Genomic DNA, 15,413 nt, shown 5'->3' with positions numbered 1-15,413 from the left:
TAGTCATTATTCAGTACTTTCTTTAGGTTTTACTCTTTAAACTGCTGTGAAAGCAAATTTTGGGTTGAAAACATGGGAAAAACCCAAGTGTTCTGTAGCTACTAAGAGAGATGCTTGCAAGTGCTGGAGCGAGAGAAATGGTTTCTATGCAGTATAGAGACCTTCTTGTATCAACACCCTAAAAGGTTAGATCATTTTTTTTTTTCATAACCACCAGAAGTTGGATGCGGAGTTTTAATCGAATGACCATGACTCCTTAAATATTATTTGTGGATGCTGTTTCATCCCCCCCACCCCTCTCCTGCTGCTGATTAATCTTATGTTGCTTGCATTTTTTATTTTCTGCTTTAACTATATCCAGCTTCTATACAGACAAAGAACATTTTGTGAATTGTGTGTTTCTTTCATGATGGTTGCCTCTGTATTAATATATCTTGTGTTGGTTTCTGTTCTGTTACTAGATAGTGTAAAGCTCTAACAGTATTTTGCTTTTCAGATGCTTTAGCACATTCAGGAGTTCATTGAGTAATTTATATTTGATTTTGAAGTGATGTTTCTGGTTTAGCAGAATTATCAGATTTGACTGTGTTTCATTCAGTCCAGAGGACTGTAGGTTGCTATTCTTTAAATGTGAAGTACAAATGTTTATTGTGCTATATTTTTGCTTGGGCCAATACGGTGCACCTACATTCCTATGGATCCTGGTATATTCTGCAAGAGGGCTATTTCTTATTAAAGAGATTTTCTTAGAATCTATCAATCGTCTTTGCAGACTTTTTGTATTCCATCCCAAGTTACTTGTCCTTTATTTTTTGGGATGTACTATGTGATTTTCCTAAAGTACCCTTATTTAATGATGTATGCTTCAAATGTTTGGGATATTGGAATCTGTGATAGCAAAGATTGCTTAATGTTTAGTGGATTTTGGTTTTTGATAGTTGAAGTTAGGGTTTATGTGTGTTGAATTGAGTGGAGCATGGAGTTTTTTCTTTGTGATGTTGTTGAGGTAGGGATATTTGCTTGTGCTTTGTTGTTTCTTCTTATTATTCTTCTCGTTATTGTCTTGTGCTTACATATATTTTATTCATTTCCAGGTGTGGGATGCAACCTCCGCAGACCCGAAGTTGTTGTTTAAAAATTAAAACGCGCATGCATAACTTGTAGAAATAGTGAACTTGTGGGATTTATAGAATAGGGTGTAGAAAGATCAAGTTGATAAGGTTTCTCTTATATGTATATATGTGGTTCTTGTAGGGGAGCTGCTGTGACAATCACGGAGACTTGACTTGTAGGTTTTTGGCAATGGGCACCCTTAAATGATTTCTTTGTTCATGTATTTGCTAGTGGGGGGCGTAGATATTTGTATGATGCCATATATGGGGAAATTTAATTTTTTTAGTTTTATAACAGAGTAGCTTTGCATGATATATGTTGGGGATTTGTTTACGTTTGAGTTGCTAATTAATCTGCTTTGAATTTACAGATGACTTTCGACTGTGCTTAATGCTCGGTCTGAATTCCTCTTAAATTTGAAAGTTTTTTACTCTTGCAGAATTATCATTCTATTTTGCTAGTGCAATTACTTGTGTCTACTTTTTTGCAGGGCAAGCGTGGTATTGAGAAACAGCCATTTCAGCTTCCCGAGGCTGTGGTTTCTAGTTGGGGTTTGTAGGCAGAAACTGTGAGAAGCAGCTCATTTTCTGATAGTTTCTTTTGGGTTTATTTGGTTTCTTTTGCTTTTGGTTTTACTTGTGTGGTGGGGGTTACTCCTCAAAGTCCAGACTTTGAAGTAGTTCTCTTCTCATGCATATAGCCTCAAAGGTTGTGTCACTGTTCCACTGAACTCTTTCTGATTCTTTACACAAAAAGATTGGAACTCTAGCTAGTGTTAGATTTGGGTAATCTTTCTTTACAACTCTCCCTCTCTCTCTCTCTCTTGGCCTTGCTTCTTTTTTTATTTATTTTTTTGATTGGTTTTTGCTGATACCAACTAATGAAAAAAAGAACAAAATAAGAAAAAGAACAAGAAAAAAAAAGGAAAAGACCCAAACATGGCATGAGTTAAGCCTAATTAGGCATTATTGCATGTAATTAATTACTAGTACTCTATACATACGGCTTTGTGGATTTGATATATGGCTCTTGGGTTTTGTTGGGGATTACATGGAGAGTTGCTTTTGGGGCTTTGTCTTTGTGTTTCCATATTGATATTAGGCATATTTCTTCATTGTGGGGTTTTAGAATCTTATCATTATTACAACGTAAACATGATTTTCGGCTTCAATATTTTACCAGATTTTCTGTAATATATTCTGATGGATTCCTTAGATTTTTTAGTTAAATTTTGTCGGTGATTTTGTTTTTGGTAGTTAATGTTTAGTTGTTCATTACAATAATCAATTTTTTTTAAAAAAAAATTTATTCTCTGATCCCTCACTTTGACATTTTTATTCCCATTCTTTGCAAAAATAAAGAGAGATACTTGTTGTCTACTGTTTTTGTGGTTTCTTTGACCTCTCACTCTCTTACATATTTATTCCCATGCTGTTTCCCTGCTATATGCCAAAATAATTCAGTGACTCCCTACCTCTTATATGATCTTTTGATTAGCATGTCCATTGTAATATAAAAAAAGCAGACAGTATGCTTCTTTCCTATATATATATATCTGTCATGTTTATGATTCGGAATTAAGATTGTGTAATTTTTAGAGCCCGTTTGGATATGTGTTTTCGTGGAATTGCTACTGGTAATTTTTTTTTCTTGTCCCCTTTTTTATTAAGTGTTAAATGTGATTTAGGTTTGGGTATTATGGGTGGATTGGTTTTGATATTTAGGATTTTTTTTTTCTTTTCATTTGTGGTCGAGATTCTCTACTTCATTCCCTGTAGAACTTTGACTACCCAATTGAACTTTTCATTGAATTTGCTTCTTGATTGACATTTTTTGCTCTGAATGATGTTGGATTAATCCGGATGAACTACTTTTTTCTTTCAAGTTAATTGTGGTAAGGGGCCAAGTATTATTCCTTAATATTTCTTTGTTTGAGCATGAATTATTTTGCCTTCCTAATTTGGTGTTGTCATTTTAATAAAAGCTATGTGTAAACCTTGACATTGTGTTGGGTTCTGTGCCAATCTAAGATATAACTGTTAATTTTATAGAATTACCTGCACTGTTAACTAACAAGGGAAAAAAAGACAAATTAAAACTTTGGACTTTGTTTTAACTTCTCTTCCCAATTTTTTTCTTATGGTGATTTTTATATTCTATTTGAGTTCATAACAGTAGGAACTTGACACATGCACGTTTACTTTGGTTGTGAGGCATAGATTCCGTTTCATTGAAACAGTAAAATGTAGGGAGATACTTTCTAAATGATACATGATGGTGGGGTCGTGGCAGTTGAGCTTTCTAGAGTGGTTGCAGGTGCTTCACAGCTTATTAACATTGGTGCAGTTGAGACTGGTGGAAATAACAAAGATTATCATTATTTATACATATGTCCACTTGCTTTTGCCTTAGCTCACATGGTTAGCGAAAATATTTCTTTTCATATACATATTTGTCATTAGCATAGATATTTTGTGCTATTTTGATGATCGGTTCTTGGAAACTATTTCAAAATTGGGCTGCCTTGCAACCGTATTGTCTAATCTGTGCTGGCTTTTTTATTTATAGTGGTGTTCAAATTACCTATTTATTTTCCTAATTATTTTTTCTCCATCTTCAATGACATTTTTTTATCTGCCCTTTTTTTCTCAATTTATTTATAAATGTGCAGGATTAGGAGGGAGACCTTACAAATTTGAAATAACTGGGCATGGACTTATTCAATCTATATTGCCACTGTGTAAATTGTTTGTTCAATCTCTGAAGGAAGCTAGAAGCTTGGGTGGTTTATTTACGATCGGCTAGCATTATAAGCTATGGCAGGTTTTATCTGCATTTTCTTTTTTTTTTTTTTTTTTTTGTGTGGATTTTTTTACTAGTTAATTGGTATGTTTTTCTTGATCTTTATAGTTCCACACTCACTTAGCATATAGTAACTTTTATTTCCAGAGTCTTCTTTTAATCTAAAACCATACAACAAATTGACACCCTTAATCTGTAGAATGGGCTTTATTGGACTTTCTTGTTCTAGATGATTTTGGTGCCTCTGTGGTACCAAGTAAGAGAAAATGTGTTTTAAACTAGAAAAATCATATTTTTCAAAGCAATCATGTCAATACATTCCTTTTCTTCTTCTTTCTTTTTCTTAGATATTCTTTGTTGTGGCTTCTTCTTTCTTTCCATTTTGGGATATGTCCTTAAATGATTATAAATTGCTCTGATCTAGAGTTTAAAGTTCAAAGGTGTTCATTAATCCCAAACGCAATATAATTTAACTTATGTGAGTAGTACTATGAGGAGAAAGAACAAGGGAAGTAAATAATTGACTTCATGACAGATCCTTGGTATCCTATGCATGGGGTTTTGCTTTCTTTTGAAATTTTCTAACAAATTTGTTACCTAACAATTTTATGGTATATAAGGTAATGGGAGACTGATATAGCAGCCTTTTGGGCATTCATTACCCCTATTAGATTTTCTTTTATTCTCCCATACTCTCACACAATCTTAATTTGCCATTCTTTATTAATCTTTCTCTTATTGCTTCAGAGTAAGGACACACTGGATTCCAGATCTCGCTGTGCTAACACTACAAATCGTGGTGGTAGGGGTGGTGCAGACTGCTATGTTGGACGTGGTGGTTCAAGCCAAGTATGTGGATGTCACTGAGCAACTTCCAGGATCTATTTTGTTCGAAATCTCTGTGCAACCATGTCAAATGTGCACTTATCATTTTTCATTTTTTTTTGTCAGAGCCTGGTGGTTTATATGTTAAACCTGCATACAAGAAGGAAAATAGGACACATGCTTATGCAGTCTCCTCATCTTATTCATTCGGCATGGCAGGGAAACACACGTGTTGACGACCTACCTCATACAGGTTCTTACTATTAAAAACCTTAAGTTGATATTTGTTTTTGGTTTGAAAATTGAGTAGCAATGCGATTTGATTTACAATCTCCCCACTTATTTTTGCATACAACACCAATTAATCATGTTTGTATTACCTTTTATTTATTTTATATTTTTAACTTTGTACAACTGTTCAACAAAAGAAATACCTTTGTAGGAACTTTCACCTTCCATTCTGATCTCCAACCAGTTAACTCCTATTTATACACATGTCCGCTTGCTTTTGCCTTAGCTCACGTGGTAAGCAAAACAATTTCTTGTCATATACATATATGTGATTAGCATGGATATTTTATGCAATTTTGATGATCAGTTCTTGGAAACTATTTCAAAATTGGGTTGCCTTGCAACCATATCTTCTAATCTGTGCTGGCTCCTTATTTACAGCGGTGTTCAAATTACCTATTTATTTTCCTAATTATTTTTTCTCCATCTTCTATGACATTATTCTTTCTGCCCTTCTCTTTTTTCAATTTATTTATAAATGTGTAGGATTAGAAGAGAGACCTTACAAATTTGAAATAATAGTGCATGGACTTAATTCAATCTATATTGCCACTGTGTAAATTGTTTGTTCAATCTCTGAAGGAAGCTAGAAGCTCGAGTGGTTTATTTACCATCTGAGCTGTGGTTAGCATAATAAGCTATGACAGGTTTTATCTGTTTTTGGATTTTTTTTTTTTTTTTTACTGGTTAATTGGTATGTTTTTCTTGATCTTTACAGTTCCACAGTCACTTAGCTTATAGTAACTTTTATTTCCAGAGTTTTCTTCTTTGACTATAAAACCATACTACAAATTGACACCCTTAATCTATAGAATGGGATTTGTTGGACTTTCTTGTTCTAGATGATTTTGGTGCCTCTGTGGTACCAAGTAAGAGAGAATTTGTTTTAAACTAGACAAATCATATTTTTCAAAGAAATAATGTCAATACATTCCTTTTCTTCTTCTCTCTTTTTCTCAGTTATTCAACCCTCAACTCTCTAAAGTGAAATTATTGGGCTATGCTGATATGAAATTATCTCTTGATAGATATTATTTTTGCGCCTACATTCACCCACACCCATGTAGGCTGTAGTCATTGTCTTTCCTATGAATTGATTGTTTAGAAACTTTTTGAGTACTAATGATACATGATGCTTCTTGAACTTGAAGCATTAGAATAAAACTCCTTAAAGGCATGGACCTGTCAAACTACACTGCTATGTGTTAATAGTCTTTTCAATCTTTGAAGGAAGCCAGAAGCTCTAGTAGTTTATTTATTGTCTGAGTTATGTGCTTTGTGTAAGCTAAGACAGGTTTGATCCGTGTTACCTAGAATTCTGAACTATTTTTTTTTTCCAATTTATTTATAAATATGCAGGATTAGAAGGGAACTCCTTACAAATTTGAAATAACAGGGCATGCACTTATACAATCTATGTTGCCACTGTGTAAATTGTTTGTTCAATCTCTGAAGGAAGCTAGAAGCTGGAGTGGTTTATTTACCATCTGAGCTATGCGGTTAGCATAAGCTATGACAAGTTTTATCTGCATTTTCTTTTTTCTTTATTTATGAATTTCTTAACTAGTTGATTGGTTTTTATTTTATTTTATTTTAATTTGTAGAGTTTTAAATTTTCACTTAGCATAGAGTAGGTATTATTTCTAGACTATTTTTCTATGACTCTAAAACCATACAAAAAATTGACACCCTTAAGCTGTGGTATGGGCCATGTCGTACTTTCTTGTTTTAGATGATTTTAGAGCCTATGTGGTACAAAGTAAAAGAGAATTTGGTTTAAACAAAAAAAAAAAAAATCATATTTTTCACAGCAATCACAACTAGTTTGAATTCAATCTTTTTATATTTTGATCTTGAAATATACTCAAGGGTTGTATTGAGGAAGAATTTTCCGTAACCATACGTGGACGGAAATAATATACTTTTGTGACTTGAATGGAATGTCTCTATTCTCTAGACCTATACCTGCAAAATTGCTGAGTGTTCTAAATTTTAGGTGCTGTGGATTTTTTTTCCTGCCTTTCATATATATATATATAGATGGATTGCCTTTTAACATGGATTTGGTTCTGCCATGTATGCCAAATCTTGGAACTAGTTATGTTATTACTTCTCTCACAGTCTCTCTCAGTCTCTCTTTAATAAATACAAAACTCGATACTTCTTTCTTTCTTTATTTTTGATTTTTTCCATTTCTTTTTGGATATTAAGCTAGTCTGCATTGTATTGTTTTACCTAACTAGGGATTAGTAATGCAGCCATAAAGCCTACTATTCTATTTAAGACAATAGAGATATCGTGAGTAATCCCATAAACTGATATTTAATTCCAAAACCTGGATGACTATTCTTTCGTTGGCTGTATGGAATTGTCAAGGGACACAATAGTATATTACTATTGTCGTATAATAACTACTTGATATCACCTGCTTCTGTATTAAAGTCCAATTGTATATCTTATAGTTAAATTTGCATGCTTGAGGTCGATCTTATCAGCAAACATTATTCTACCTAATTTAAACTCCCCTTCTTCTTTTAGTAACGATAGCATCTAGTGTTGAAAATATGGAAATCCATCACCCTCATCTGTAGCTCTTTCTCTAGGTATTTTTGCTATATTATAGATCTATAATGTGATTCTCCATTTGATATGCTTGTCTTGCATTGAATTATATATTTTTTTTTATCTCATTGTGAGCATTTAATTATCTGATTGTCTTGCATTTATAACTGGTAACTAATTATGATGTCATTTATTTATGGGATTCAAATTTTCTTTATGCTTTTAAGCCCCTGAAATTTTCTGTAAAAGCTCATGAGCTGTTGGACTTATCTTTTTAATTGCATCAGGCACTGTTGGAGTCCATGGGGGCTAGTGGATGCTGAAAGAATGCGGCTTTATTGACTGACTGCAAGAGCTGGTTTGAATCTGCAATTCCACCGATATGTTGTGTTTCAGTTGCCCTTTAATATCCTGCTGGTGAGTTTTGGTCATTAATGTGTTTCTATTGCCCTTTAATATCCTGCTGGTGAGTTTTGGTCATTAATATAGAAATGCTAGAGTCATAGCTTATATAACAAGCCTAGTTACCATCTAGGAGTTTTAGATATGTTTTTAAAGATTTTGATAGTTATTTATTTTGAAAACCTAAAATATATATATACACACACACACATACACTTATACACAACATAAGTAAAAATGCTAGGATGCACCGTTATGGTAACGGGTATAGGTATGGGTACGATACAGCGGCATAGCAATTTTTGAAAAATTAGCACTTACCTAAGAAGCACGGGTATGGGTACACCACTGGTAAAACATACCAAATGAAATGTTTGTACTTCCTAGATAAAATACCTATATATAGATACACATAACACATGCATATATAAATTAAATTATTTGCCATATTCCAACATTCACAAAATTACACTTGACCGTAAAACCTATCAAAATTATGTTTTAACGCCAATTTTTTTTTTCAAATTCCATTTTTGACCCCCACAAATTTTCCAAATTACAATTTGACCCAAACTTTTTTTAAATTATAAATTGATCCTCAAGGTTTTTAAAAATTACAAAAAACCCTTAAAGTTCAAAATTTGCACAAAAGTCCATGAGGTTATAAGAATCAACATTCCATTACTAAATTTCAAAATAAAAAGGGAATTTCCTTCAAGCACAATAAAATTGTCAAATGACATTCTTCTCACACTTTCTAAGCATTTAACCTTTATATCCCTTTGTTGTTTCTTTGTATCTTTTTGCATGAGAAAAATGCATTGAAAGGAAAAGATGCTAATCAAACTTTTTATGCTATGGCTTGGAATGAGGTTAGTTGTATTTAATTCAAGAATGTAGTTTACTTTCCTAGCCAATGTCATGCAAACACATGCATAGCTACTATTTAATGTTGTTTTCTACTATAAATTGCTAACATGCCCGTGCATTTCACATATCATCTCCTAGGGTAGACTATGTGTGCTCTCACATATTTGTGCATTCATTTGTCATCACTTAGGAAATATTATATTTCTTGCTCACATGTTCATGCACCTCACATGCCCATGCATTCATATCATATGTCCTCACTTAGGACTTATATTCCATGCTTGCATGTCCGTGCTCCTTGTAACTCACATGCTTTGATAATCCCATGCTCGTATGCTTTGGTGATTGCATGCCACAATGCTTAAATGCACTGATATTCACATGTTTAATATCCACACACATGTGCATAGACTTGGACGATGATATGTCTATATGCTCAGAGGCTTAGGGGATTATGCAGTTGGATGTTTGTGCACTTAAGTGTTTGACAAATGTGCTTGAATATGGAGATTGAATGTTCAAATTCAACCTTACAGAGGTGATTGGACGATAAAAGGTATGTGTACTTGGTGGCTTAAAATGTTCATATACTCGTATGCTCTAATGCTCACATGTTTGTACACTCATTCTTAAATGCTCACATGTTCAATTAAGTGAAACTACTTAATAAAACTTAGTCATTAATTCTCATTTAGCATCAACCCTTTCTTTGTATCCACGTGCCCACACTTGGATAACGATGTATATATGCTTAGAGGCTGATGTGCTCATGTAGTTGGATGCTCGTGCATTCACATGTTTTGATGATCGTGCTGAAATGATAATGTGATTGGATGGTAAGATATATATTTAATTGGATACTTAAATGTTCATGAGCTTGTATGATCACTTGCTTTGTTGATCACATGCTCACATGTCTACTTTGATGGCCTCATGTTCCTATGTTCACATGCTTTAATGATACATGCTACTATGTTCTCTTGCTTCGATGATCATATGCTCACATGTCTACATGCTTCGATGATCTTATGCTCCCATTCTCACATGATCACATGCTTGGATGCTTACACGTTTAATTGCTCATACGTTCACATGTTTTGACTATCACATGCCTTGATAATCACATGCTCCCATGTCAAATTCTTTGATAATCACATGCTCATGCTTTGATGATCTCATGCTCATATGCTTCAATAATCACAAGCTTCCATGCTTACTCGCAATAATATTTACAAGTTTGATATCCACACGCTTGGATGATCACATGCTCCCACCAAACTCACATGCTTTGATGATACGATGCTCATTTGATTCGATGATCACATGTTCCCATGCTCACTCGCATTAATATTTAGAAGTTTGATATACACACACATGAGCACACACTTGGATGATGATTTGTCTATATGCTTGGACGCTTAAGTGAACTTGCAGTTGGACGTTCTTGCGCTCAAATGCTTTGTTAATTGTGATTGGAAGCTATAGTGATTGGGCGGATGACAAGAGGTATGTGTACTTGGTTGCTTAAATGCTCATATGCTTGTCTGCTCTCATGCTCACATGCTTGTACACTCTCATTCTTAAATTCTCACATGTTCAATTAAGTGTAACTCCTTCATAAGAATTATTTATTAATTCTCAATAAGCATCAACCCTTTCTTTGTATCCACATGTGCCCACACTTGGATGACGATATATCTATATGCTTGGAGGCTGATTTTCACTTGCTTTGATGATTACATGCTTCTATGTTCTCATGCTTTGATTATCGTATGCTCACATGTCTACATGCTTTGATGATCATATTGTCCCACACTCACATGCTCGCATGCTTGGATGCTTACATGTTTGATTGCTCACACTTTCACATGTCTTGATAATCACATGCTCTCAAGGTCAATTCTTTGGTAATGACCTTCTCCTATACTCACATGCTTTGATGATCCCGTCATCGAATGCTTTGATGATTGCATGCTCGAATACTGAAATGCATTGGTATTCACATGTTTAATATTCACACACATGTGCACACACTTGGACGATGATATGTCTGTATGCTCGGAGGCTTTAGTGAACAAGCAGTTGGACGTTTGTGTGCCTAAATATTTGACAAAAATGCTTGAATGCGGAGGCTATATGACAATAAGTGGTGTGTGTACTTGGTTGTTTAAATGCTTGCATAATCTAATGCTCACATGCTTGTACACTCATTCCGAAATGCCCACATGTTTAATTAAGTGTAATTACCTCATAAGGCGTATTCATTAATTTTCATTCACCATCAACCCTTTCTTTGTATCCATATGTGCCCACACTTGGATGAAGATGTTTATATGCTTGGAGGATGATGTGCTCATGTAGTTGGATGCTCATGCACTCGCATGCTTTGATGATCGTGTTGAAATGCTAATGTGATTAAACGGTAAAATATATATTTATTTGGATGCTTAAATGTTCATGCGCTTATATGATCACATGCTCACATGTCTACGTGCTTCGATGATCACTTGCTTCAATCCTCACTTGCAATAATATTTACAAGTTCAATATCCTTACACGTGAGCACACACTTGGATGATGATTTGTCTATATGCTTGGACCCTTAAGTGAACATGCAGTTGGACGTTCTTGTGCTAAAAAATGCTTTGAGTGTTATGCTTGAAAGCTAAAGTGAATGGGCGGTAAGTGGTATGTGTATTTGGTTGCTTAAAGGCTTAGATGCTTGTATGATCTCATGCTCACATACTTGTACACTCTCATTCTTAAATGCCCTCATGTTCAATTAAGTGTAACTCCTCTATAAGACGTATTTATGAATGCTTATTAAGCAACAACCCTTTCTTTGTATTCACATGTGCCCACCCTTGGATGACGATGTAGATGCTTGGAGGTTGATGCTCACTTGTTTTGATGATTATATGCTCCTATGTTCTCATGTTTTGATGATCGTATGCTCACATGTCTACATGCTTTGATGATCGTATGCTTCCATGCTCACATGTTTGATTTCTCACATGTTCATATGTTTTGACGATCACATGCTCCCATGTTCACATACTTTGATAATCATGTGTTCCCATACTCACATGTTTGATTCTTCACATGTTCATATGCTTTGACAATCACATGCTCTCATGTTCACATGCCTTAATAATCACATACTCCTATGGTCAAATGCTTTGATAGTTGGATGCTTGTGCACTCATATGCTTTAATGATTGTACTGAAATGCTAAGGTGATAAGACAGTAAAATATATGTTAACTTGGATGCTAAAATGCTCATGTGCTTGAATGATCACATCCTTTATTGATCACATGCTCACATGTCTACTTGGTTTGATCACCACATGCTCACAAGTCTACTTTGATGGCCACATGCTCTTATGTTTACATGCTTTGATGTTCACATACTTTAATGATTACATGCTTCTCCTATATTCTCATGCTTTGATTATTGTATGCTCACATGTCTACCTGCTTTGATGATCATATGCTCTCTTGCTCATATGATTACATGCTTGGATGCTCACATGTTTGATTGCTCACACATTCGCATGCTTTGACTAACATGCTCCCATGCTCAAATGTGTTGATAATCATGTGCTCCCATGGTGAAATGCTTTGATAATCACATGCTTTGATGATCCCTTGCTCATACGCTTTGATGATCACATGCTCCCATGCTCACTTGCATTAATATTTTTATGTTTGATATCCACACATATGAGCACACACTTAGATGATGATTTGTATGCTTGGATGCTTAAGTGAACATGCACTCGGATGTTCTTGCACTCAAATGCTTTGAGGATTGTGCCTGAAAGCTAAGATGATTGAGCTTTAAGAGGTATGTGTATTTGACTGCTTAAATGCTCATATGCTTGTTTTCTCTCATGCTCACATGCTTGTACACTCTCATTCTTAAATGCTAACATGTGACCACACTTGGATGATGATAAATCTACATGCTTGGAGGCTGATGTTCACTTGCTTTAATGATTACATGCCCCTATGTTCTCATGCTTTAATGATCGTATACTCACATGTCTACATGCTTTAAGGATCGTATACCCTAATCCATTAGCATTTACATCCGTTAGCATTTACATGTGAAACTTCTGTCCTTTTTGAGTATGCTCTACAACCCCCTCTGTAGTATAAGCCAGAGAATGTTGCTGTAAAGCCTGAGGTACCTTGTGGGGTGTCTGAACTGAAGCAATATGATGGACCTCAGTGTCTTGTTATTCCTGGAAACCATGGTTTGTATAAATTCTGAGTCTAAGCCTTTTCATGATTTACTTTTGTTCCTCTTCAAAAGAGAAAAGCTTTGGAAATGATTCTTTTGTCTTCATTTATGAATTTATTTCTGCATTTATTTGATAACATGAACTAGTATCAAATATTAGACCCTGATTTTGCTCATTGAGAAGCCCTTAAACTTTGTAACTGTCTAGATTGTCACTATGGTGAAATAATATTCTCTTTTTGAACGCAGATTGGTTTGATGGTCTTGATACCTTTATAAGGTTTATATGTCATAAAAGCTGGTTGGGCAGGTGGTTTATGCCTCAAAAGAAGAGCTATTTTGCTTTGCAACTCCTTAAAAGGTGGTGGGTATTTGGTCTTGATCTAGCACTCCTTGGTGATATTGATATATACCCATTCAAATTCTTTTTAGAAGTAGTAAAGAATGAGGTATTTCTTCTTTTCCTTTTTTGCTATTTTAATACTCTTCTGAAAATATCACAAGTGGATGAGATTGGTGGTGCACATGTTGTGTCTGTTGCACATGATGGGCATATTACATTGTGTCTGTTGCACATGTTGACAAGCACTATACACTACAAAAAAATTTACTTGTTTCGACCCAAGGCACTTCAATGGCTCTGTGTAGCTTCACATGGTAGAGATTTTTTACACTCATTTTGTTTATAAAACTCACTAGAGCTTATGCATAATATAAATTCATTTTCAAGTTATGAAGCTTGGAATTGGTCATCTATTTTTCCCCTTTTATTTGTTATTGTAGAATCTTGTTTATTCTTTTGTCGATTTTGTATTTTTGATATTCGAGTAATGAATTTGTATGGACGTGATTAATTCAAGTAAGAAATTTTTGGTAATTGATAGTAGGTGCAAGAAACTAATGTAATTGCAGGAAGGATCACTGTCACATCAATCCGATGGTAATTGGGGTAAGTTTTTTAGTGTATCTACTATGCTCAGAAACTAGTTATTCTGCCCAAAGCTGCATAGAGGCAGCCCATTTTTCTTTTGTAATGTACTTTAGTCACTAGCCAGAGAAGCTATATAGTGCTTAATGCATGTACACATATGCAGTATATTGATGCCTTATACATCCAAAGAAAGAAAAGCTTAAATAAAAAATTAAGTTATTTTAAAATAAGTAACTCAATAGCCATTGCAAGAGAGGGAGAACTAGAGCTCCAAAGGATTAGTTTTATGATGATTTAAGTTAGTCATATGAAAAATTTGTTCATATGTTTTTTTTTTTAATTATTCCATCCACAGTGTAAGCTATTAGCAGTGCTAGGGGCAAAATATTATTTCTGAAAACAGGAGGGAAGTCCCTAACATTACTCAAACCTCAAGAGTGGTTAGTATAATTTATCCTATTCTTTTATTACTCCCATGAAGAAAGAGGATACTTTCTCTAGGGACTGAATGTGAGTCGCATAACAATTAGTAGTTCAAATGGAGGATTGGCAGCTTTTAACTAACTGCTCTTGTGGCTGATGTGTATATGCAGCAGAATTCCCTTGTCCATATTGTTTTCCTCTAGAGGTGAAGTCATTGATACATAAAATACTCAATCTCAATTCTAAAACAGTAAGTATTTTGTTTTGCTATTTGCATATTCTAAAACTGCAAGCATTTTGTTTCTCTATGCGCAGATCATAGAATTGGTTTTGTTATTTACTCATATACATTCATTATGCATGCTTTATTTAGCAAGTCCGTTGGGTCCCAATTACTTGATCTAAATTACTTGATAAGTGATATGGAAGAATTAAAGCAAGTACCATAAGCTTAACCCGTCAGCTTCTGCTTTGGCTGACGGGTCAGTTATGACGGATGTTATAAGCTAAACGTGAAGAAAGGCATGCTGACTAGATCAAAACAAGCCGACGGACTGAAGGCTCCAAGTCTAACTGACGGCAATTTGAAGCCCCTGGGCTACTCAACGTAGCGAGAAGCTGACGCCAACTTAGCTGAAGGGGAGAATGCAAGCCGACGGTTTCAAGGCCGACGGTTCTATGAAAACCATGACTTGGTCACCACGCATGGGTTTTAGGGAAGTTGCTTGTATTCCACGCCTAGTATCAGAGTCCTATAAGGAAAGGATTCCGCAATCTACGCGCATAAGGATTCCTATAAGGAAAAGACTTCTGCTCCAAGGAAGAGAGGTCCACCCTCTACTACTATAAAAACCCCAATACCCTCATAAGCCGAGGTACGCATAATTAACCCCTCTCTAGCACTCTAGAGTTGAAAGAAGTTCTAACTTGACCTTCGGAGGGTATTT

At 34.8% G+C, this 15,413-nt stretch overlaps 1 protein-coding gene across 3 annotated transcripts; it reads left to right on the top strand.

The window, feature by feature from the left end:
- The first annotated feature begins 206 nt into the window (after positions 1-206).
- Positions 207-15,378, top strand: LOC136067466 (uncharacterized). Of its 3 annotated transcripts, none has more exons than XR_010628941.1 (9): positions 207-1,006; positions 1,095-1,898; positions 3,785-3,932; positions 4,663-4,764; positions 4,867-4,993; positions 5,183-5,265; positions 6,391-6,530; positions 7,881-14,061; positions 14,399-15,378. XR_010628941.1 is itself a non-coding variant. In XM_065773368.1 (7 exons), exons 3-7 carry the CDS (start codon positions 3,930-3,932, stop codon positions 6,394-6,396), a joined length of 321 nt encoding a protein of 106 aa, XP_065629440.1. In that variant the 5' UTR covers positions 217-1,006; positions 1,095-3,645; positions 3,785-3,929; the 3' UTR covers positions 6,397-7,868. The 3 variants fall into 3 exon arrangements, 1 of the variants encoding a protein (XP_065629440.1); XR_010628940.1 differs by having other exon boundaries at positions 1,095-3,533; XM_065773368.1 differs by lacking the exons at positions 7,881-14,061; positions 14,399-15,378 and having other exon boundaries at positions 217-1,006; positions 1,095-3,645; positions 6,391-7,868.
- Positions 15,379-15,413: the final 35 nt, after the last annotated feature.

Source organism: Quercus suber, unplaced genomic scaffold, assembly GCF_002906115.3.
Source record: "Quercus suber isolate HL8 unplaced genomic scaffold, Cork oak 2.0 scaffold_74, whole genome shotgun sequence".
NCBI lineage: Eukaryota > Viridiplantae > Streptophyta > Magnoliopsida > Fagales > Fagaceae > Quercus > Quercus suber.
Note: the sequence above shows the minus strand (reverse complement) of the source record. Positions and strands in the feature narration are given on the sequence as shown.

Excerpts from the sequence above, each read along its gene's own strand:
- LOC136067466 (XM_065773368.1), top strand. Across the intron at positions 4,765-4,866 it reads GACGTGGTGGTTCAAGCCAA|AGCCTGGTGGTTTATATGTT; the intron begins GTATGTGGATGT and ends TTTTTTTGTCAG. Across the intron at positions 4,994-5,182 it reads TGACGACCTACCTCATACAG|GAACTTTCACCTTCCATTCT; the intron begins GTTCTTACTATT and ends ATACCTTTGTAG.